General features: G+C 40.0%; 1 protein-coding gene across 4 annotated transcripts in view; it reads right to left on the bottom strand.

The window, feature by feature from the left end:
- Positions 1 to 1,654: 1,654 nt before the first annotated feature.
- kif26bb (kinesin family member 26Bb) overlaps positions 1,655 to 25,534 on the bottom strand; it is a 30,802-nt gene continuing 6,922 nt past the window's right edge. For 2 of the 4 annotated variants that reach the window (XM_072362513.1, XM_072362512.1), the window contains exons 4-15: positions 24,792 to 24,913; positions 22,713 to 22,884; positions 18,427 to 18,636; positions 17,958 to 18,051; positions 16,634 to 16,905; positions 15,557 to 15,734; positions 14,094 to 14,232; positions 13,705 to 13,864; positions 8,563 to 11,641; positions 6,828 to 6,997; positions 5,125 to 5,275; positions 1,655 to 3,275 (exon numbers count right to left, since the gene is read on the bottom strand). In XM_072362513.1, the coding sequence (XP_072218614.1) occupies positions 3,076 to 3,275; positions 5,125 to 5,275; positions 6,828 to 6,997; positions 8,563 to 11,641; positions 13,705 to 13,864; positions 14,094 to 14,232; positions 15,557 to 15,734; positions 16,634 to 16,905; positions 17,958 to 18,051; positions 18,427 to 18,636; positions 22,713 to 22,884; positions 24,792 to 24,913 (4,947 nt within the window). In that variant the 3' untranslated portion in view covers positions 1,655 to 3,075. The remainder of the gene's footprint in view (positions 3,276 to 5,124; positions 5,276 to 6,827; positions 6,998 to 8,562; positions 11,642 to 13,704; positions 13,865 to 14,093; positions 14,233 to 15,556; positions 15,735 to 16,633; positions 16,906 to 17,957; positions 18,052 to 18,426; positions 18,637 to 22,712; positions 22,885 to 24,791; positions 24,914 to 25,534) is intronic. The other 2 variants (XM_072362514.1, XM_072362515.1) reach the window with 2 other exon arrangements.

Genomic DNA, 25,534 nt, shown 5'->3' with positions numbered 1-25,534 from the left:
TCTGTCTTCTGTCACATCATCTACAGTGTAAACACTACTAAGGCAGTTCCAGGCCACACTCGCCCATGCCATCACACTTCCTGTACAGGTTTTACAGGTGATGAAGTTGGCTTTTGTTGTGAGCCAATTCTAAACTTCCCCATAGTTCTTTTCCCTAGACTTTGGTACATGTTGAGCTTGGTCTCATCTGCCCCAAAGATTGCTATTCCAATATGAATAGCTTGCACCCGGTGAACCCCCTGTATTTGTTCTCATAAGGTCTTCTCTTTTTTTCAGACTTGAATAGTGATAACCTACCTTTTGGAAAGTGTTCCCGACTTGGCTGGATGTTTTGAAGAGATATTTTTCTTGACTTTGGAAGTGATCTAGTGTTTCTCTCCCACTGTTGTCATCTGTGGACATCCAGGCCTTTTTATATTGCAGAGCTCAGAAGTGCATTTTATTTCCTAAACCTGTTGATCCTCCCTCTCCATCTTCCTACTGTCTCTCTGATGTATTTGCCATATCTTTGCTGACTAAGAATGTTTCATTTAAATTGGGAGCTCCTTTGAGAACATTTTGCAAGGCCACAGTAATGTCTTTAAAATGCAAATCAACTCGAGAGCTTTCCATTTCTTAACTGATGTAGAAATAGCAAAAGGATTAACCTAAACTTTCTTTAAGCCTTCCTGAAAATTTACAACCTGTAGACCAATGCAAACAAGCGGGAATGTCATGGTAACTATTTTCCTATAGATTCCCCTGAAAATGTACAACTGAACAAGAATTTTCATGTAAACTAGACTAAGTCTATTCTTACGCTGTTCTTGTAGACGGGCGGCTGTAGCTCAGGAGGAAGAGCAGTCGCCAACCAATCGGAAGGTCGGTGGTTCAACTCTGGCTTCCCCGGACTACATGTCACTGAACCCCACGTTGCCCCCCCCAGTGTATCATTGGGATATGAATGTGTGTATGAATGATTAGAAAAGCACGTAGTTATGAATGTATGAGTGTGTGTGAGTGGGGTGAATGCGGCATGTAGTGAAGCGCTTTGAGTGGTCAGCTAGACTAGAAAAGCGCTATACAAGTACAAGTCCATTTACCATTTCAAAGTAAAGGAAACTTGATTTGCGCTTCCAAAAGCTAAGCTGATCCCATAGGATTTCGCAAATCAAATGTCCCACTTTCCCCACCTTTTTGTCGACATTCAAAATAAGCATGTGAATTCGTGGCACTTGGACAGATGCTGAATAAACAACTGTGGTCTGCTGTTGGTCTTTTGGAACTTCAGATGAGGAAAAACAACGAGGAAGTGGAGCAGAAAGAGAGGAAGGGCAGACGTCAGGGAAGGCGGCACGTGTGTTTGTGTGTGTTTCTTTCCAGTTCTTCTCTGTCTAACTGCTTTATAATTGGGCCGCTTTAGGGCTGAACTCTGCTTGCTCTCATTACCTTTTCACTTGCTATAGACAACTGGAAAACCCATCCTGTTGTGAGTGCAACTCAACATTGTAGAGGGAAATTCAATTCCTTTCTCTGTGCACACTCACAACTCAGTAAACAAACATGAATGTGTAAAAATTCCTTCTTCCTGATAACATGTACAGACACAAATGTGATGAACACACGATGAACAGTGTAATGACTTTAATTTTTACTAATCAAAGATACACAGTTTTCAGTGTCTAAAAATAAAAACTAACTGAGAGCTTAAATAATTCATTCACAGTGACTTTCATGCTGATTCATATGATTCACAATCATTCTGTGTGTGTGTGTGTGTGTGTGTGTGTGTGTTTCTTCCCTGTATGTTCAAATGCACTGATCTAGGTCAACATTGTTCACCAATTACCGTGCATCAGTGCATCTTCTCTGGTTGGCTACAAGCCATGAAGCTCTTCAAACATAATGACGCTATTTCCGTAAAGTAATTACTTCTCTATTACACTGAAAGTCAGAAGTCACATTTTTTATTCTGCCTCCAAAATAATTTACTAATGCGTTTAAACAGCCAGTTTATTGATCAAGGACCAACCATCCGCTGAAGAGAAAGAAAAGATTCACAATTACTGTATGCGTCTATGGGTTCTGACTTCAATGAACAACAATTCCTCACTCGTAGCTTCTGACAGCACAGTCAGCGCCCACAATTTATAGAGATCACTTCAAAATGTTTTCCTTGACCCAGCATCCTTTTCAGTATGAAGCCATGTTTTTTCCCTTTACATGTTTATCAAATAATGAAATACACTATTGTAACTATGTAAGCACCTAAATCTATTTACAAAATGGCACCAGGGGTAGCACAGTCTTTCCTTTCGTACATTGGGGAAAATAACAGTGATTGCCAAACTTTCTCTTAACCAAATATGACCAATCAGGTCATCATTTTAGGACAGCCAAAAGCTTTTAATCCAAACAAAAATTGCTTCAACAAAGTGAAATCAGAGTATTATCCCATTTAAATAATAGCTTGATTCCAGGGCTGTAATTACCTGTGCAGCAACCAGTAGGAACTGTATTAAACCAAAGGAAGACTTTTCAGAGTATCAGCACCTAAGAACCAAGACTGTGTCATTGGTGTACACTTTACATATCTCTTATAGCAAAACATTGATGTTTTCAATATGCAGCACATTCTTTACAAGGATAGGAAAGGTTACAATATTTGTCCTTTGGCTATACTAAAATATCTCATTAGCATTAGCTGCATTGAGCAAAACTGATGGCTTTAAATATATTGCATAATTCTAAAACAAACGAGAAAAAGCTCAAACGTGTTGCTATGTAGATTAAGATACAGAGAGCTTGTGCGTATATAATTCATGTATTGTTGACAGAAAAAGAGGAAATCAAAATATTGTGACTTCTTTATGCGAAAGGCAGACGTGTCCCTATTGTTTGAAGTTCTGACATTTTGCACTACTAACCTAAAGCAATTAGAGGCGGTATGATACTTAAGAACATAATGTGTGTGTAAAGTGAAACAGGTGTTGGAGACAAATTTTGAATCACTAGTCCAAAATGCTCAGGGATAGTGAACCAGCAGTACAAGATGAAACAAAAGTGTTCAGCCAAGTCCTCATTTTATATTTCAGCTTAGAATCCTTTCAAGGTTCTCTGCTGTGGCGCTTTTCGCCGCCGCTTCTTACGTCGCCTCCTGTTGGAAGCATCAAAGCAGGTGACCATCATAATGTTGGCCTTGCAGAGATTGACCCTGTTCTCCAACCGAGTTGTCACTCCCTCAAGGGCCTCCAAGTGCTCCAGGCGATCTACCTCGAATGTCTGCCAAAGATCAACTGAGGAAGGATAACAAAGTAACAGTTAAACAACACTGATGTGCTATGTATTGTTTATTTATGCGTAAGTCAATAAACTTTTATTGCATATTGATTTAATTGTTTTCATTTATGTGTATTTCAGTAATGATGAAAGATATATATTATATCGAAGCAGTTCTGGTTCAAAACCCCCACCATGCATATTTTAGAAGTTTTCCTACTTCAGTACATCTGGCTCATTTTGGCCGTATAGCTCACAGAATGTTTTTGAAAAGCCAAGTGTTATCAAATTGTTATTTAGTCTTTTTGCAGTAATTAATCTCTTTATGATTATTCTGTTTTCCTCAAAAATTTACTCATCAAAGTTTTGCCACAAAGAAAAAAAACTATTATGGTCTCAAGATAGCTTAGCTCTGACTCTTCACCCTTCATTCAGCTTTTGGGGATCTATGAATATGCAAATCAGCTCCACCTACATCTCCACCTACAAGCAGCTAACAATGGCCTTCTCTGCTTGCTCAAGCCCTGCTTACGTTACACTCTGTTAAGCACTTCTGAATGTTGGCTTATCTAACCATAACTGAACAGGGAGCTAAAAGAAGAAGTTAAAGAAAATTACATACGGATGGAAGTATCAAATTGATAATTATTCACTTTCTATGGTTTTCATAAGTATTGAAAAAGCAAGCAGACCCAGCTCTTTATGTCCAGCCGTTATGGTCACAAGGTCCTGACTCATTTCGTTGCTAGCTCCACTAGCTCACAACTTTCTGGCTGAGCGCTAGGCTCTGATCTCAACTCATAAGGCCACTAAGTTAGTTAGCTAGTTACCAGTGAACAAGAACCTCAAGGGTGCTGGTTCATTCAGTTGCTAGCTTAGCTAGCTCACGAGATCTTAGCCAAACTGTTTAGCACTTCTAAATGATAGCTAGCTTTGAGCTCCTATGGTTCCAGAGTTCCTCTAAAGTGAACTAGCTCGGACCCGGTTGGTTTTTGGCTATGCCTGTGGTCCCTAAGCTCTTGGCTGAGCAAATTTAAGTTGGCTAGCTTCTCAACCAACTTCAGGTTCTTTTGGCTTACTCTGCTGTCTGAGAGCCCTGACCCCTTGCTCGGCCTTGCTCGTCTTCTCCACCTTTTCTTCTTTTCTTTTTTCTCCTCACAACTTGCTAGCTTCTTGTTTCATTGGTGTCTTTCAGTGCATGCAAGTTAACTGTACAGCCCTTCTCCTCAAGTAGTCGAGATTGGTTCCTGGAATATAGTCTATGGCCATGTGGGCATTTCCTGTGTAGTACAGCCCTTAGGTTAAAACAACTGCAATGCAGGGTACTGTATAGTTAGAGAGAAGTTGGTTTTCATTTTTGTGAGTCTAGATGCAACTCTCCAACATGCTGTTGAAATGCTCCCTTCTCAACTGAAGTCTACAAACTGCTATTTCATTTCACTCTAAGGATATTATGAGCTCACACCCTCTTAGCTTCTTCTCGTCTCCTTCTCATCAGTAACTTTTAATACCAAGGCTTTCTTTTGACAGCTTGGCAGATACTTCCTGCATCCAAGTCTAAGGCTGGAAAAACTAGCTACTTCCTGGATATCTTTTAGATGACAGTTGATCAGTTGGTGCCTAACTTAGACAAGAGGCGCTTGTGTCCATATTTCTCCCCTGCTTCTCTACCTCCATGGTGAGAGCAACACATACTCCATCCTATGTGAAAGAAGCTTTATTAGGAAATGTTTATTTTAATATAATTAGTTGTTAAACAATCTGTTCAATAAGTTATCTCTTATATATTCCCTTTGAATGTTATTGGAAACATTTGAGATAATGTAAGTAAACTGTTTCAGTCAAGTCAGTAGAAATATTACTGACAATCTTGGTTCCACTTTGCGGGCTCCAGCATGAGGTTGTCTTTGGCATGCTCCAGCTCTCTCCTCAGGTTGCTGTATTTGACTCGGACCTCTGAGATCCTCTGCTGACGATGCTCCAAAAACTTCAGCTTGGCGCTGAAGCATGCAGGGCCCTGAAATCATAAACAAACGCACACAAACACACATTACTTCTTTTTTTCATACTTACTAATAACTGTAAAGCTCTTATTGTAAAAACTTAACTTAGTGTATCTTAACCTTTTTTTTTAGAAGCACTCCCCGCTTGGTAAACAAATGTTCTCTTCTATGAAAATAATATTTTGTGGTGTATGGGCTGCAACACTGTGGTTTAAATCTTCAGGATGGTCAAATACACACAGAGTTTAGAAGTTGGACATAAAGCACCTCCCTGTTCTTTCCTAACACACATAAACATGTTTGGATAGAGACAATACCTCTGGGGAGTGAAACAAAACAGGTTTCTAGGCTACTATGTAGAATTGCTCTCTGAGATCACTAACCTCGCTACATAGAAAAAATTGTTTCAAAGGTCAATAAGTGTACATTATTTTAAGGGAAGCAACAACAACAACAAAAAAACTCTTCTAAACATAAGAAACACAAACCTGCAGTAGTACACTGCAGCTGCTTCTACAAAGCTAGGAGTCTTTCCTTATTGTTGTATTTTAACTAAAATGTGTTTTGTTGGCAGTATTTCTAGTGTACCTCTTTGTTCTTGACAGCAGTGCATTGACCCAGTTTCCCCCATGTGGTCATTAAAATTGTATCAAAGTTGCCGTGTCTGAGTCTGGTGGAGGCAGGGCAAAGTCTCAGGAGGCCAGAGCTGTCGTCTTGGGGACATTACATCACCACATTCACCATATTTTTGTTCTCAAGCATATTTCAGCATCTTGAAGTCTTATTTTAGCTTCATTTACTCAGGATAAGTAAATAAGTGCATGATATAAATATCAATAGATAAACATTCGGCTTTAATTTCACAGACATTACTAGTACAACCTCAGCCATTGTTTGTCGCCAACTTCCTGTGGCAGTTGGACTGTGGAAGTCTTTCACTTACTTTAACAAAGAGATTTTTTTCTGCACCACAGACTGATGCTAACCTTTAGGTTATTGTTACCCATAGAAATTACTAAGATGAGACCTCTAGCAGAGCTGTGCTCACAATATGTGATGGAGATATGATATAAGTGAATCTATATACATGATTGTTTACAAGTTACTTAATTAGCTTCAAATACTGGATGTGCTTAACTTTTAAGATGAATAGCTAGTTTAATTAGCCTGCCTGTAGGCCTGTATTAGGTTCTCATGTTGGCTACTTTGTTCCATATTTAGAAAGTTAGAGTTGGGCATTGTGATGCTTTATTATAAATTAATTAGCTAAAATTGATGATGTCGAGAGGTTTAAGATGTAGCATTTAAACAAAAATGAAAAACAGATCACCTAGTAGAATGTTTTATGCAACGTCCTTGTAAAAAATAATTAATCAAATCTTTGTCAAGAGATTTATTTGTGACAGATTTTGATGGAGCTGTGTTTTTGCCAACTGAAAATCAGGATCCTTTTTTTCAGTCTGGTTTTTCCCGCTGGTTGCCACTGGGTTGAAGAGGTTGAAGATGGTCTTATCTTGTGTATTATCCTTTAACCTCCAAAACCAAAAATCCAAATAAACCCAGCACCTGTTTGCCAGCACCTGCTCTTTTCTGCATCCTTTGCACATTGTCGATTTCATAGACCTTGATCTCATAGGCCTCTGGAATTCCCCGATCCATCCAACGAGACCGCAAGCCACTGGCTGAGCGCTTCAAAGAAAGGGCTGTATCATGGGAAAGACGCCGCTGGTGAGTACCTGAGAGAGAGTAAAATGCAGTGAAATGCTGCATCTGAACTTCTTATGTTGTGTTTCCTTTTTTCCTGCCCCTTTCAAAAAGACAGCTAATCTTTATTGCAGTATTGCTTTTATTTTGTTTTATCTTTACTCCTTTTGATTTTATGTCAGGTGCTTTGCATACAAGAAAAAGAAAAGAAAGTCACAAAAGGTCAGCCTACAATTTCTGTTAGCCACTAAAGTAGTGGTTACTGCTGGAGTATTCATAAGCCACCATATTAACGTAAAATAACTGTAGGCTCATGTCTTTTAGTGGCCTTCAATTCCCAGGCCATGTTAGACTGAGTAAGCAGTTTGCCTGAGGGCAAGAAAAGCTTGAAGGGCTTATGTGTTATTTATAAGACTTAAGACCAGAGAGTTGATTTCTGTTACTCTTTCTGGATTGACTCAGTTTATCGTTTTCTTTTTGGTCAAAAACCATGTTTCAGCCATGGTTTGTAACAAAACTCTGGAGATTAGTTAATCGCACTACACTTAAAGAAAAGTACAGGCCATTAAACAGCAGATTTTTCCGGGGAATCCATATGCCCATGAAACAAAGCACCATTGGCAGTACCCTCGCTTTGCTTTTCAGTGTATAATTCCATTAGCAAGTATGGTTTGTAAATGCGCACACCCATCTTTATAATTTACTGAATCAGCCAATCGCGCCTAATCTTCTGTATTTATTCTTCCATTAGTGAATTCCGTCACTGGGTTCATATATTATTGATGTCATACACAATAAGACTTTTAATGCCAGTGGGGAAACTAGGTCTGACTGCATTCTACAGATGTGGGTAATCTCTAATTAATGGCACATTAATATGTCATGTGGTCAACATACAAACCAAAAAATGTTATGATGGAACTATCATTCATGTAGAAATGCATTTATTTTGTCTGAAAAGGGAATTATGAAGCTAATTTATTCAAACTCCATGTAGTATCATGAAATTTTATTTTCTTTTGTTTCTTTATCTGTTTTTCAATTCAAATACTTTACTGTTCCATTAGCACAACATTTCCAGCAAACTAATGTTCAGTTTCCCAATTTGAAATGGTTTATTGCATTTGATCAGAGCATGTTTTACAGTTGCACTTATTCCAATGGGATGTCACAAAATCCGTTTCAGTTTCTGTACATCTTTTATGAGTGTAGCTTCATACCATAGGGCTATTGCAATTGAAGGTATAATACAAAAAGAAAATTTGGTTTTAGGATCCTTTATATGAAATTAAATACAAACCTAAGACATTATAAAGAAAACACTTAATGTTGTTTTTTTGTTATTTTTGTTTATCCAGACAATTACCCACCCTGGGTACTTTCACAGCGTTTTATTTATTTATTTGTTAGCTCTCAGGGTAAGACAATAGCATCGATCAAAGTACAATCATTGATCAAATTATTTCTAAAGAAAGACAAAACCTATTTGTCTCAGATTTTGTATTATCCTACATTAGGAAAAAATTGGTAATTTCTCCTAAAGTCTTCGTCATCCAGAAGAGCTCATAAAAGCCCACATTAGTCTAGGTTTTCTTACCTGCGTTCCCTCGCTTCCGAGATGATCGGCTGCTGCGTGCCACACTGAGGAGCGAGCCGCTCCTATCACTGACAGATTCTCTGTTTGACGTTGCTTCACTGTCCCTCACCATGCTGTCATAGCCACTGCTCACCAAACTGTTCCTGTTAGAGAAATGTAGGGATGTCTTCCCCATGGCTGGTGGCAAATCTCCACTCAGCACGCTGGTGGTGTCACTAGCATGCCCACTCTGGTGATCAGGCATGCGGGGAGCAGTGACGTGGCTGTATGGAGACGGAAGTTTGGTCATTGGATCTAATCCTGCTGAGGTAGGGCTGGGTGCCCTTTCCCTAAGGAGGTCTGAGATTCGGCCATTGACATATCCCTGAATGGCAGATTTTGTAGATGAGCATGTGGAGCTCTGGCTAGGAGTCCGACTGATTGAGTGATAAGATCGTGGAGGGGAAGAGGAAAAAAATGAAGACGTCCGCTCAAAGCTAACTGTTTTACTGTCTGGGGAGAGACTGGCACTACGGTTGACAGACTGTTGCAGACTTTTGTGGGAAGGGGTGAGGTTTTTGATGCTAGGGGCAGACAGTCTACGGACTTTGGGGCTAGCCATCTTAAGTTTTCCCACAGCAGAGAGTTTAGATTGGGTATGCTTTGCAGTCTGAGGTACAAGGTTATCAGAGTGGAAGTAGTGATGACTCTGGTCAGACCGGGGATTTTTCTTTGGGCTCCTGCTGACCCTTGGAAAGGTACAATCTCCCTCATAATGTCCTTTATAACCCATTTTACAAGCCCCTTTAGAACTTTCCTTGGAGCTTCCCTTAGAGCTCATAGAAGTGTTGCTGCTACCTCTCTCCAGGGTTGGGAAATCCCTTGGGCTCCTCCCAAGCGAATTAGTCCTTGCAGCCAGGTGCTCCAGTTTGGTACTGAAAAGCCTAGTGCTGTCCTCGGTGGGTGATTTAAGCATGTCACTTGTTTTGTCAAGTTTCCTTATTAGATTTGAGGTATCAAAGAAAGTTCCAGCTCCCTTTCTGAGAGTGCTACAAGAATCCTGTTTAATCTCTGTTCCACATTTTCGAGGAGATGAGATATGGAGGCTGTGGTTTGTAGGAGAGTGCTGTCTGCCCTGCCCCCTCTGCAGAGTTTCCCCTGGGCTACATGGAGTGGATGATGTCACCCCCCTTGAGTGGTTGTCCTGGTAGTTGGCATTTTGCCAGGCTTTAGGTAAACTGCCTGTTATAGAGGTATCACGGATGGTTTCTTGGCAACCAGGTGTAACATCAGTTCTCTTGGGGATATTCCCACTATGTCTACAAGCAATTTTTCCCCCCTCTGAGACTTTCCCATTGTTAGTGGAATAAGCATGCTCACAGTCTCTAGGGTGACTTTTGTCTGTATTTTGTAGTCTCTTTTCACACACTTTGTTTTCTGCAGGTTTGTTGCAGAAAACCCTATCTTCCAAGACTGCTGGGTCAGAGCAAATTTGGCAACAAGGTGGACAACCTGCCTTGTCAGACTTTTTATGATGTGTCTCAGAAGCAAAAGTCCCAGTCCTCTCTTCTCGAATTCTATTGTCCTCTGGCCATTTGACATTATTTACTTTGAGCTCAGATGCTAGCTTGACTCCTTCAGATGTTTTTTGAGGACTTTCCTTTACTTTTGCGCCATCTAAATCACAGTCTACATCAGTATCGATCAACATGGGATTTATAAATGATGGTATGATCCTTTTTTCTCTTCTGAACTGATATTGGAGCTTTTCATTGTTTGTGTCTGTCGCTACAGGCTGACCAATAGAGATACCTGTAGCTGTAGAGTCATCACTGATATTGCTGATAATCCTGATTGGTTGAGAACTGCTTGGAATGTGACCATGTGCTTGTGATTGAGTAGGGTCACTGATACAAATAATGTTCCCGCCTGCATTCCCTCTGTCATACGCTCCACTAATTGTTACTTCCTCTACCATAGAGAAGACAAGTTCATCTTGACCCTTTAGGTCCAGTGGCTGTTGAACAGTCACCGTGATAGTGGCCTTCATTTCCTTAATGTCCTCTGTGGTGTGATTAGACAAGACGTCTCCAAGTACAACACTTTTAGCTAAGGAGTGTGAAGAGGAACAGGTGGAGGAAGGAGATATTGGGGAGCTCTTGCCAATTGGTGATGCCCTTTTATCTGGTTTGAACCAAGTTTCATGATTTTCCTGTTTTTCTGGTTGCTGAAGAGCAGGGGAACTGGTGGCAGCATTATTCTGAGCATTTGTATCAAAGCCCATGGAGGAGAGCTCATCACCCAATTTAGCAGCTGTAGTGTTGGGAAGGGCAGAACGAAGGGTCATGTTACGACCCAGAGTTTGATTCAACAGTTCCTCACTGGAACTGGTTGCACCACACTCCTCACAGTCATATAGACCTGAATCCTCTCTCTGAAAACTGTCTCCAGGGAGAGCACCATCTGTTTGCTTTTCTCCATGAGTTGTCTGACCACAGCCCATACCTGGGTTCAACAAAGTCTGCGGTGCTTCAGAGGCTTCTTTTTTTGGATGTGATTTGGTTAAAATATTGTTAAGAGAAGCACCTTTTAAGGAAGACTTTAGCACATCCATTGTCATCTCACTTCCATCAATACAACCTAAACGTTCTTGAAGCTCAGCAAACGTATCACATTTAAGACAATCCCTCTCTGGCTTTTTCCTTTCTGCTTTCAGAACTTCAATATCCCCCTGCAGAGTGTCCTCTGTCTTCTTCGCTCCCTGCAGCTGAGGAATTCTCAGAAGCTCTTGGAGGAGAGCTGTAAACTCTGGGTCGTCCAAGTCAGACTTGTTCGGATGCAAAGAGGGTATGATGGGCACAAACTCAGGTTGTGCCAGCATTGGGGCTGCTTTGGAGTGGACCAATCCATCTGAGTCTATTTGGATAACGGTGTCACAGGATTGATCGCTACTGGAGCGATTTAGTTCACCACGCAGACGAAAAGGATGAATATCCACATCTACCTCATCGGTGGAATGGAACGCCCGTAGGGACAAAGACTGTGGTCCTCTCTTTTCTTTGGTCAAACTCCTTCCACAAGGAGAACATGATGTTGATTGCTGTTGGATTAACAGATTAATTGTGTAAGTCTTATGAGGTAATAACAATTAACAGTCCCTGTGATGGAACAGAAATATTTATGTAGTAAGACAGTATGTGCTTTAAGTTTTAAACCAAATTAAATTAGAAAGCTCAATAATTTCTTTGAACTGTTTTCTTTATGAGGAACAATTAATGTACAATATACATTCTTAACAAGAAAAAGGGTATATTTTAAGTTATTTATGTATGCAAGTTGACAGAACTGAATTTATTGGCTTCCAGGCATTGTTAAGTCCTCACAGTCTAAATATTTTTAATATGGTTGATATGGTTTAATATGGCAGGACTTTGGGAAGGTTATTCCAAAACTTTCATGTTAGTCTGCTTTATCCACAGCACTGGAATCATTGCCCTGTTGAAACACCCAATTATGTTCAAGTTTGAGTTGTCTGGCTTACAGCATGAAGTTATTCTGGAGATTTCAGAGGTAGTTGTCATCATGATTCCATCCAGTTTGTGCCAGTTCTGCTAACAGAGCGTGGTGCGACTGCCTCCATGTTAAGAAATTGGTAAAAGTGTTCTTGTAACCGAATATCTTATCTTTATCTTTCCAAACATACCTCTTGCCACTGAGCATTCCTTTAGAAAGATTTTTCTTTATTCATCTTGTCAGTTCAAAACATTTAGAACAAGAGGAGAAACGTAACACTTGACTCGTCACTTGTCTTTGGTCAGTATAGATATGTGCACAGTTGAGTTGAGCTGCTGTTTCAGCTCAAGTAGGCCATTTAACTGGACTACTGTCATGGTTGCTGTATACATACTCTGGAGCAAAATCTGGGAGACAATTGTACGTATAACCACATGTACTACACAGATGTCTTTAAGTTACTTGAATGGTCCTTTTGTCAGATGACACTAATTTTCATTCACAATTTCTGACATGTTTAGCCATCTGACAAAAAATAAAGAAACATATATGAATGAAAGCAGCTTTATTAGGAAGTTGGCTGTATTGATATATGCTTACACTTACTGTTTTTACAAAGTAGTGCAAAAAGTTTGAACTTTTTACATGTGCAGAGCACCTCCCTCCATTTGATTCTAGCCAAGCGTTTACATGCAGGACTAATTTGATCCCCAACCATATTATCTGGGTGTAATAGACTAGTTTTGAGAAGCTTGTCTTCACACAGTTTCAGTTGGACTGACTAGTTTGCATGTATTGTAAAAGTTTGGTAACAATAATTTTTTTTTGTTTTGGGTGTCATGCCATAGTAACACTGATATTCTAGGGGTTTACGGCTCATGATAGACCTATGGCTCGATAGTTCCAGGGTTGTTCTTGACCATTACAACCATACTACCAGTATTCTTGCCAAAGCTCTCTCTGTTGAGAATGACAGTTTTGTGTGTTCCTGGTCTGAGTAAATTTCTGAGCGTCTTACATCTTCCTATGGTGCTGTTTGTTGGTCACTTCAGTGTGAAAATAAAAAAATTTCAGTGAGGTCACTGACAGGAAGTGGATTGGCGTTGGCGACTTAAAATACATTTTAAATCTTTAGTCATTGTATGTGTGTTTTTATTAATTTTGTATGGTTTTTTTGTTTATGATGGAAAACCGAAAATAAATAATTAATTGTTGTTTTTTGTTGTCTTCAAGACGTATGTTGTACAATTAGGGGGCGGCTGTAGCTCAGGAGGAAGAGAAGCAATCAATCGGAAGGTCGGTGGTTCGACTCTGGCTTCCCACATGTTGAAGCGTCCTTGGGCAAGACACTGAACCCCACGTTGCCCCCCCAGTGTATCATTGGGGGTATGAATGTGTGTATGAATGATTAGAAAAGCACGTAGTTATGAATCTTAAGACATGCTGTATGAGTGTGTGTGAGTGGGGTGAATGCGGCATGTAGTGAAGCGCTTTGAGTGGTCAGTTAGACTAGAAAAGTGCTATACAAGTACAAGTCCATTTACCATTTACAATTCTGCTCCAGCAAAAGGGATGGTTGAGATCTAAACAATAAGCATCTCAATCATGTCCACTATGAGTGTGTTTCTTCTGAACTTTCTTTTCGAGTACCTTTGTCCTCTTCTGTGTTCTGCGAATGCGAGAAGCCAGCTGGATGGTAGAGAAGGTCTCTTGAAGGTGTGCCAGTGAATCAGCAACCTGAGCAAGTACAGCGATGTGGCAGTTTGCACGAGCCAAGGACTCTTGAAGGAGCATTGTCAATTTACTGCCCCTGTGAAGAAACAATGCAAATGTCTAAAAGTGAACTTGAGATATGCATGGGTTATGAATTTCCACATTTCAGTGTTCTATCATTTTTTGTAGGTTTTACCTATATAAATTTATTACATTTATTGAAATATTTGCACGATAGTAAGACTCAACATCAACTCACTGTCAAAATAGACATTTACATCTTACAAAACATTCACAACACTAACATTGTGGAGTCACATTCTTACTTGCTAGGAATGTTTTTATGTCCGCTTAGAAGAGACACAACAATGGGGCCCAGTTCAGAATGTGGAGGTTTATTCTTTATCATGCCCCTCATACCACTACACACATCTATCATGGTCAACTTAGTGGTGCCCCGTGAACCTGAGAATGGAAATCAGACAGTAGAGGAAAGAGTTAATGCACAAAGCTTCGCATGTTTTTCCAAAAATGCAAATAAAGATAAAGGAATGGTAAGATACACCAGCAACTGAGATATTAAGCATTGAATTTTTAACTGTGGAACACAGTAAGTGAACTGTATAAATGGACCACTAATGGTCCATTAATACAGCTCTATATTTTTCTTCTTGGGCTCCAGCAGAGTAGCTTTGCATGACTTCCAGTTTAATAATGCATTATATATGTCATACCACCTCTTCACTCAACAATATTTTGTATGAAATGAGCCATTTAAGCTTCTATGTCTTCATGACCCCCCCCCTAAAGATTCACATTTATCTTACTGGCTAGCTGAAAACCACGATTATGTTTGTAGCATTGGTCCTTGAATTGTGACACCAATACAGCGCCATAACCATTTATACCGACACTTAAGGGCACACAGTACTCACTGCAGTCTCCATCCTAAGCAGTAGGTTACTACTGAGAAATAACACTGCTATACAGCAAGAACAGCACTCAAAAATGTTGTATAGGGAGTACATTATGTATGCATCACAATTACAACTTATCTATTTTACTATTTTACTATTTACTATTATTTACTATTTTAAGAGGTTTTTCAGTTTTTGTACCATAATTATTACTTCCTGGAGTTTTCAAACTCGTGCAGCATGTTCCGGGTTGCAAAAATCAGTAAGTACACAACCGGATTAACTGACACCAAAACCTGATGTGCCTGGTATAAATTATTGTAATTGTTGTAAATTTAGGCTCCATTTAATTTAATGATACCGTATCAATCCCTTATAGGACAGGATATTGCTGCAGTCTAAATAAACAAATAATATTCATTAGTCATTATTAATTTATCTACACTTATGAGGACATAGTTATGAAGATTGTATAATGATTCTGCTATTCTACCGCTCAGCAAGCATAAACTTTGCATAAGTCTATCCAGAGGCAACACCAGGTGTTGTGATGTATGTAAAAAAACTGTGCAATAATAATGTAATCAGATGTAATCTGTTACGCTGTGTCATGGTTTTACTCACAACCACAATAATCTTCTGATCCTTCTGAATGCACTAAAAGAGAGTGTTCACCAATTATGCATTCACTGTTGTTCATGACACCATTTCTATTGACAATGTTAAAATAAATCTGTGTTTCTGTCACATTAACTATAACAGCCCTATTGCATATTTCTGAAAAATAAGTAAAAGCCTTATAGGTCCCCTTTAATATCATTCCAAAGCTCTTCTTCAATAGTTATGTTTGTACATGAATATTTAACCACTACCTTTTCCAATGGTGCTGCTTTCTGTACGTGGGGGCTGGACATAAAGAGTGAAGAACATTATGGAGCTGTGGCACAGGTATGTGATAAAGTCAGGGTGTCGACGTGCTGCAATGGCCGCATCCAGCAGAGAGGAAGCTCGTTCAGCAGTGGGCGCCTTCACCCGGTTGTGGTTACGTAGCTGAAAGAACAGGACAGGATGTAATAAATTCTTTAGGCGACTTTTTTTTTCTTCTGCCATTTTTATAGCACAATGTTTCTATCAATAGAGATGGCCAAATAACAGAACTGGTCAACTTTGGCAGAGCTTTGCTCTGAGAGAATTGGACTTTTTACAGTAGTTTGTTTTATCTCAGTGATACAGTAGGTATCACGTGTTAACTGAGGAAATAAACTGAATGGTAAACCTACACTAATATCCGGGCTTGCAGTTGAAAACAGCAATGAAAGGGAGGAGAGAACTGCACAATCATAATGTAATCAGATGGAAACGCTTATGCAGTCTAATTGGTTTTACTCACTACAGGCATAATCTTTTGCAGTGCAGTGTAGACCATTATCCAAACTGACTAACTGAATGAAATTTAACAAGCATTCATCTTTACACATTAAGAAGGTGAAGTCTGCTTAGAGGTCAAGAAGTCTAACACAATATCTTGTGTGATATCATTGACACATTCTACCTAAAATGATAGGCAGTTAGTTTGCTATGTGGATAATAAAACCCTCCTTTTTTTTAAAAAAATAAATAAATGAATCATATTTAGAATTGTTAAACAACTTTTAAAAAACTAATTTAATTGTATGTTATTTCTTAAATTATGTAGGCAGTATAGCCAGTATAGCTGATCCATAAGATGTAACATACGTGCTGTAAAAAGGACCTCAACTCTGGTTTAGAAGATTTAGACAAAGACTGACTAGACTGTTCACATCCATTTTCGATAACAATAACTCAACTGTTGTAATGCTGTTCATGCTCATCATTCCCAACCAGCATCAGTATGGGTCACTTGACCATCTTGTTCAAGCTGTGTAACAATCCAACTTTTTCCCAACTAAACACATTCCTCCCAATACCTGTATCCCATAGAGTGGGTCTTCTTGGACTCTGACATGGGCTTTTGGGCTGTCCTGGGCGCTGCCTGATGAGGGGACAACCTCCCCCAGAAGATCCCTTAGCGTATCCTCATCCCCGCAGCACAGCTCGATGGCGGACACTGACACCGTCAGATCAGTCCAGGTCTTCTCCCTACGCCGCTCGATGGCGCTATACAGCCAGGAGATGGCACAGGGAATCAGCCCAAGCTTCTGGATGTTCTCACCACTCCCAACCATACTGGACCAGGATCCTGAGGCAGACAGCAGGACATACATATGTACGTGCATTCCTGTAATAAATATAATCGTACGCATGCAGTAGGACTGCAGTGGAAGTAACAAAATAAATTTGATTTAGAAAAAGCTCATATTTATCACATATAACACATAAACTCACAAAACAAAGGAATGGACTGGTGCCATGTTGTATCTCCTTGTGCACTTTTGCCCCACATTGGTTTTGAGTTATGGGTCTGTTTTACCTTCTCTTGTCTTATCCAAACTCTAATTGAATGAGGATAAGAGAATTGGTTTACTCTAATTAAAGGCGGAGCTGCCCGCCGCTATTCAGAGGGAATGGTATTCTATAGAAGAGATTGATATCCCCTGGCTGCGGGCCACATGTAGTCTGTATTGGCCAACTAATTCAATCAGATTTACGGAGAGTGGCGTCATGTGAAAAAGCAGCTACAAGGAGACCCTGTCCTTAGCTTTTGTGTGTGTGTGTGTGTGTGTGCGCGCGCGTGCGTGTGTGTGTGTATGTATGTGCATGCATGAGTGTGGGTCTGTGCCACAAATCTATTAAACCCCTTCACTGCCACTAAGTGCTGGGCCCCATCTCTCTAATAGCAACATATTACAGTCCACTTTGTTTACAGTCGACCTCTGGGTTCAGAGGAATATAAATGTGTGTTTTTATCCAGCACACTGAAACGCCAAGCGAAAAGGAAGCTTTTAAAACAATGTCTGTGCTGGATAATTAATGAATAGGCTTTTATTTACAAACAGGTAAAAGATGAATGACAAAGTTGAGAGGGTTTAAATGACAATGCTGTAATGTCATGACTAAAAAAAAAGCAGAAATAAAACGGGAGGTTGAAGATATGTATCAAGACTGACAAGAGGACAGAGAGAAAGTGGAGACAAGGAGTTTAAGTGTTAAGGAAAGAGTGAATCATAGCAAGAGTGGGATGGAGGTGCAGGGGGAGAAGGGGGGGTGGATGGTCGATTAGTATAGATAAAAGCACCCCACTCTCATCTTAAGATTTTAACCTGTGGTCTCTCACAATGACCAATGACTCACCCACATCCGTGCATCCCAAACCCAGAACACATCCATCGGTGCCGCTCAGCACACACCTGATTACATCAGACAAAACGCCTGCACCAACCTCGGCCTAGTTGGACAGAACAAAGGAAAGCAAAGCATCTTGTGATTCATCTGTGCACTGAAAAGTGCATCTAGTACAGTCAAAGAGCCGAAGCAGGAGAGGGAAAGACTCTCATACTCTAAAGATACTGGAAGCAGAGCTTGGGGAAAGTTTAATCTAACTAATGGGCTGAGTAACTGTGGTGTCAGTTTTCAGGTCATCAAACAGAGTGTACTGTACAGAGGGACAATCTTCACTGAATATACAGTGGCTGCACCATACTAATGGCATGCTATCAAGAACCTGTTAGTGTACAGCATGTTCATTTCATCAGATCCCTATCCAGAGTACAAATAGAAACATTTGAAACTATTTTCAAATGATCACAATTAGCAACCAAACCTGGCTTGAATCTTGAGAATAGGCTGCATCAAAATTGAAGGTCTTCAGTGGACTTTTGCCTTCCCTTCCCAGTGTCATTGTGGTGTATGGTGGATTTTTGGAGACTGGTTCCATCACAGTGACTCTTTTCTTGGACGGGTCAATCCGGAGAACAGGTGGCTGGCCTTGGCCTTCTGACAGCATTCGGCTCACCCTCAGCACTACTTTGACCTGTGCACCAAAGCAAACGAGAAAGAGGAACAAGCTGACATTTGCTATGCATGCACCTTGTTAGAAACTGCCGACTACTCAGTGAAATGTTAAATTTGACAGATGAAGCTTATTGGTTTCAGTAGGTACAGCACTGAAAACACTGACAGGAGAACTTAATCTTGTTGCTGTGCAATGTCCTGCTGGGAAAGCTTGGATCTTAGCATTCACATGGATGTTGCTCAGACACATACTACGCACCTAAACATTGCTACAGTCCCCATGGTAACAGGACAAACGACTAAACAACTAAAAACTACTCAGGAAAAGCTTGAGCAACACAACAAATATGCAGAGGCATCGACCTGATCAAGCATCTGCATAAAACTCCTCAACAAGCCCAATTCTTAATGTGCTCATCCCACAATCTAAAGAGTGCAAATGATCTGCCTGCCTCAATGACAAGACAACCCTCCCTAGAGGTGCTGTACTCATGCCCAGATGGGTCAGTGCTATTCCTGAAAACAATAGGAACCCTCACAGTATAAGACAGGTGGTTTCAGTATGACAAATTAGTGTAGAGACCAAGTTGCTATTAAACGCTTGCCTCCAGCTCATCCATTTTCCAAATTTTCCCACTTCTGTGGCACATGATGGGTTTAAAAAATTGAAGGAGCTTGACAGGTCACAAGAGCACCATTATGATTTCTGTGACACTAATTTGATGTCCCCTTTGCAAGGGCAACATGGGCAACCATTCTGACCTTAGAATGGTATCGTCTTTGTCTTCTATCATTTAAAATAAGCATGGCATAAGTCATGAGGTGTGTAGCTACAGACTGATACTGAGTTGAGCAATACTATTTTACTTTGCCTTAAATACGTATTGCTGTATAAGTAGGAACCCTTTTCAACTACTCTCTACTACCTAGAGAGGAGAACTCCATTGTTTATTAAATGCACGCGGTGCTCTACTTTTACTGCACAGCAACTGATTTGTGACTCCTTCAAGCGTGAGAATGGCAAAAATGCAACTTAAACTTCTGAAAATAAACACCAGCAGCAAAAGGAAGATTCTGAAAAAAGTATAAGTTTCAAAGCAGCAAGCTTTGCAAATGTTTTCATGTCAAATTCAGGGAGTTTTTCCCATCACAATCTAACCGAAATCCGGTAACACCACGTAGAGTGAGGAAACAACACAGTGCTCCATGGCTCTTGATAAGTGGTTGAAGACGTTTTGTTTACTAAAATGGATGCTTTGATTCTGACTTGATTTTTTGTTGAGCAACAGAATGCAGAAACAACCACACTTGTGCTCTAAGCCCCAGCTGCTCAGCAGTGGAAGGCTGAGATGCTATTTTTCTCCAGCGTAGGCTGTGCGAAACCTTTGTTGGAAAAGAAAAAAACCTCAGCAGAACAAGACGGTAGATGTCAAAAAGGATTAGTGTTGAGAACTGGGATGGTGAGCTGAAGAGAGTGTACTCTGCTGTAGCAAAGTTTCTCATCCTAATCAAAACTTAATGAGCTGACAGCAGAAATAGGAACAATGTTTTGTTGAAACAAAATGGCTAGATGCCAGCTGATGAGAGGATTCAGTCAGTGCAACAAATGACAGTGCAAGTGTTCTGCTGTATTTCCCCATGTTGTGACAATGAATTCTTAATACAGTTTGTCACGGGAAGTTTAAAATTTAAAGGTCTTAAATTAAGTACCGTGCAAAAGTCTTGGGGCATTTCAGAGGAAGAGCCAGAGTCATGTCAACACAAAACAGAAAACCCAGCAAAGAACCTATTTTAGATTGTATCTTTGGACACTTTGTTTCTAGCAGCCTGTTGAGAAAACACATGATTTGTTCCCATTTTTTTAGTTGCCTCCGCTAGAAATGCAAAAGATAACACAGTTTGACTTACATAAAATATGATGTAACTAATAAGGGCCGAGTTTCCTAGATTCTCTAAGAAGCTCTTGGCTAAGAAGCTCTTAGCGAATCTGGCCAAGGTGATTCCCAAAGAGCTGTTACCTGAAAACTCAGCATATCTCCACATGGTTTGAAGTGTGTCTTTCTAACATGCGAGGGAGCTGGCCAGGAGGCCAAAAAAAATTAACACTAACAATAGGAAAAATATCATGCAAAGATCCGACACAGCGTCTGAGAGATGCATCTGGGCCTTCACTTTACTTAAGCCTCATCAGAAATTATCTTCATAGAGAGGTGGCTGTCAAGGAGCCATTCTTAAGAGAAACAGGGAGAAAAGGTATGCCAAATGACTCAATTACTGGGCTGGAAATCAGAGCCAACAAGTCTTATGCAGTGATGAATCCTCCCCAGAGTCCAGACCTCATCATTATTTAGGCAGAAGACTCAAACATCTTTATAGAGAACTGAACAAAGGGCAACCAAGATCCAAAAAAGAGCTTTGGAATGACCTTTAGGAGGCCTGGAGAACTATTCCTGAAGAATACTTAAGGAAATGACAAGAAAGCTTGTCTAAGGGGCTTCAACCAGTGTTGAAGAATAAAGGTGGTCATACCAAATATTGCCTTACAAACTCATCGGAATTGTACAAACTCTCTTTTTGCCTTGTATGATGTATTTTTCGTTTATGTTTGTGTAGTTTTCAATAAATTTCCGCACCTGGTTATATAGTAAGAAAGGAGTAGTGACTCAAGCCGTTTTAAAGGTATTCCTGTGGAAAACATAACATTGTTGTCAAACCACTTTGAAGTATGTGTGATCAGATGGTCACTGTCATTTTTGTTTGGATGCTATGTTGTAGGCATGCCACATGAAGCAGGTCTGTCTTTGTATGCACCAACCCAAAGCTCATCCACTCTGGGTTGTTTATTCAATTCTCTGGCAGCATGATTACATTTCTCAGCTGAAGTCTCTTTTTCTCTCTCGTCTCCATAGCTAAATAAAGCAAAAAATTACTAAAAGAGAAACAGGCACAGGTAATGAAGAAGATTCCTAACAGGATTGTGCCATCCCAGTATGGACCACATCGTGATGTACCTTCACATTTAGAATATTACCTCTGCATGACTGAAAGCAGACTTGTGCACTATGACACCCAGATGAGAGCTGTTGTTTTGATATTGCACAGGTCTGCATTACACCACAATGACATCATCCCTTATCGGCTGAATTTGAAAACCTGACAGCCATATTCCATCTGCCACATAATTTCTTCGTGCCTGTGAAGAATTTCTTCCTGGTCCTCTCCACATAAATTGAACGCCCTATACAAGAAGTAGGTCCCTAACTCTATTGAACGTGTGTCAAACTCTATTTAAGAGGGTTAAATTATTCAGAAGAGCCATTTAAAATCAGAGAAAAACCCTCCACCACTATAGCACAGAGGTACACAAAGCTGAGTGCTCAGGCAGGTGCGGCTGGGGATAGGGTCTGTCTGAGTCCTCATCTGTAACTCTAGACTAAACCCAAGAGTCCATCTATGAGACAATGGGAGGGCAGGCAGCTGTATTGATCTCCTCAGTTACTCTCCCAGAGGAGGTCAGGAGAAGGGAGGGGAGGAACAAGATGAAGACATTAGCACCACATTACAGTGTATCACGGAGGCGGAGTGATATAGGATCTCTTTCAAATTGACTGAGATCTCTTTAGCCTGAAACACGGATGGTAAAAAGATCACTTCCAATGTGGTGTTTGTGGGAAAGGATGGCAGTATGTTCTCGCAAACATACACCCCCAGTCGAGAATTATTCTATGTATTCATGCATTGTAATGTAAAGCACAAAAGCTGATAAGTGCTGGTCTTCAGCAAGTGAATGTCAGTGACTTCTAGTACCACGTGAACACAACTAATATGAATGGATTTTCTGTTTAATTTCAGGTATACACATTGTGTGGAATATCAGAGTACATAATAAAGCCTACAGTAGATAATGCACATTGTATGTACCATATGTTTTTAAAATGCAGTTTTATGTGTTTAAATGTACTATTTTAGTGTCATCCAAGCAAGTCAAAGCAGTCTGAAGTCAACTGCCACATAAATTCTTCATTTTTAAGCTTAAAATGGTTCACTGTAAAACCACTAAATCTGTGTTTTGATGTGCTAGAATTTGAAGTCCACCTTGCCAACATCGGGTGAGTCTTTGGTCCGAGTGGCAGCTTGGAGCAGGCAGGAGGGGATGGTCGGTGGGTTTTTCTGGATGATCTCCCTGAAGCAGGTGGAGAAATGGGAGGGAGCTGGATCAGAAGCCTGGCCCTTTTTCCGCAATGTCAGGCTGAGCTTCTCGGCTGCCCTGCAGGGAAGTAGGGAACGTGGCATCAGTGGTGGAAGAAGTATTTAGAGGCTTTGCTTCAGTAAATGTGACTGATACAACACATTTAAAAAATACTCCATCTACAAGTTAGTTTCTTAATAAACAGTACATATGTGTAACGGTAGAAAAATGCTCACCATCATTCATATACCATATCATACGTAACATTACATTCTTAATGTTGATGTGTTGATATGAGATCTGTATTTCACAGTTGTAATTAATGAGAGAAGAGCTTATCTATTACACATCAGGCTGCAATAAAACTTTCCCTGCTAATTATTTTTACTGATGAATTGGTTTGTGATAATTCAGTTAACAGTCTCAAACAACCCAAAACTTGAAATCACCTTGAATATCCATCAAGAAATCCTATCCAGTCTCATGACTGAACACAGAATAGCTACGTTGGTCCAAAGCACAAAATGTTGCAATTAGAAAAAAACAGGACTCTAAAATTGTTCCATGACCATGAATTGTTTTCCAGACTCAGTTCTGTTTGTCCATAAGGTAACGCAGCCTAATTGATGACATTTACGTTAAAGCTTAGCCGTGTTGTTCGCCTGCGACATCTTGTTACATGAGAGAGAACCTGTTTTGCACACAATTGATTTGCTTGCTTATAAGGAAGAGGAAGGGTGGTGAATGGTAATTCTCTCACTTCTGAATGGTTAGTATTAGAAGTGGAAAACAACCCAGTTTCACAAGGAAATGTGTAAGAGGTAGATTTGTCCACATGTCCAATACAAGGTTAAGAAACTGTGAGATGATTCTATTCTTCATTGCCTGTTTTTTATGAGAAATACTCAGGAGACATGAGGAAAGCATGTAACAATAATCTTTTTTTTTAAAATCTCAATTTAAGCCTAACGATTTGTTTTTATCCCTAGACTTAACTATACTTCTGTTACTAACTAAACCTAACCATATATTTTGAAATGCTTAACCATGACTAACTGCGTCTGAAGGCCAAGTCAAAAACTGAAATGTTGTTGGACGATATTGGGTCTGATGGGACTAAAAGTTGGACTATTGCATTACAGTCTGCGCTCTAACGCCTCCACACACTCCCTCTTAACTCCATATAAGCATTTTTTGGAACCGTTTCACCTGATGTAAACCACAGACAGCTTACAATTTGGAAAGGAAAACATAGGCATTTGACCTTTTTGGAGTCTTGTGTGGTAATTTTACAATCTCAAAGCCTTTACTGAGAAACCGCTACAATGTGCACTGTTGACCAAAGTAGGTATTACACTCTGTGGTGTGTAACTGCATTGTTTAAGCACATGGGTAGGGTAACAATTAAAATACAGGTTCAGGTGTATATTTTAAAAAGTCACAGTTAGTCATTGTACGTTCACATATTCAACAAATCAAGTGGAGATTTTCCGGGAAAATAACTTGCTTTTTAACCCTGAATTGTGACAAGACTACTTTTTGGAATTGTTGAAAAATGTACCCAGGACTCTTTTTATTGTGAGACTGGGCTCTAAATACATGTATAGTTATGTAGGTAGATGCTTTAATTTTGTTGTCTCTACATGAAATTACATTTAAACCAATCTTCTTTAATCCCTGACAAAATACACAAAGAATTTACGATCTTTATTAATTGTGTACTTTGTCTATATTTTGAAAGTAACTTGTTTTATGATAGATCCAGTGAAGTAAAAAGCACAATATTTTTCTCTAAAATGTAGTGAAATTTAAAAGAAATTGGAAATACTCAAGTGCAAAACAGTCATCCAAGTTTTGAACTTAAGTGCAGTACTTGAGTAAAAAGAACTGTGCTTTGCATGTCATACAAATTAACCTTATAATATAACCAGTTCTGACAAGTTTTACTTATTAACACTTGTAGTTTTTACATAGCTATGATTTACCTGGCTAACAAGGACATAGCAGCAGTGTTGGCAATGGTCACCACTCTGGAGATATGAGGGATCTTGGAGTTTGTCTGCACAGTCCCAGCCTCACCACAGCCTCGTGGGGCATCATCTGTAGCCTGCCAGGGGAGGAAAGCTTATTATATAAATTTCCAAACCTGTAGCTGTGCTTCAGCAGCCTCTCCAAAAGGGGATATCATCATGGGAATTACTGGGAGAAGGAACATGGGGTGCTTATTTGTAAGTAGGGCATATAAGGCTGAGGGCACATGAGGGAAACATACACTGTCATATTATGAACGTGGTCAGCTGCATTAGCAATGAGTGGAATAGTTTGTGTAGGCTGTAATGACTGATATCTGAGTTTAAAACATGACTCAGAGTTGAAGAGGTGCTGTAGACATACAGCCGATGCCCTTAATATACACACACACTGTCAGTCAAACAGCCGTATGTAAAGCTATTCCTACAATTACACAGCTGTAGCTCTGAGGTGTTTGTCATGCACTCATTCATGACTGCACTCTGTGTCTAACATGACCCAGTCAGCATGCATCTGTTGCAGCTTGCCATGAAGTCAACATGAAGTCACTGAGCCTTGGCTGCGGGCCTCAGAGCCAACATCTCTGTATCGCCGCTCTCAAGCTCCTCATCTTAACAGTGTCTCAGCCTGTTCATAAGGACAGATAACAACTGAGTTTTCTTTTAGTAGCATCTGACCATAAAACGCCAATTAGTGC

Source organism: Leuresthes tenuis, unplaced genomic scaffold, assembly GCF_036924035.1.
Source record: "Leuresthes tenuis unplaced genomic scaffold, fLeuTen1.0.hap1 SCAF_13, whole genome shotgun sequence".
Classification (NCBI taxonomy): domain Eukaryota; kingdom Metazoa; phylum Chordata; class Actinopteri; order Atheriniformes; family Atherinopsidae; genus Leuresthes; species Leuresthes tenuis.
The sequence above is the reverse complement of the archived record's forward strand: the minus strand, read 5'-3'. Positions and strand labels throughout refer to the sequence as shown.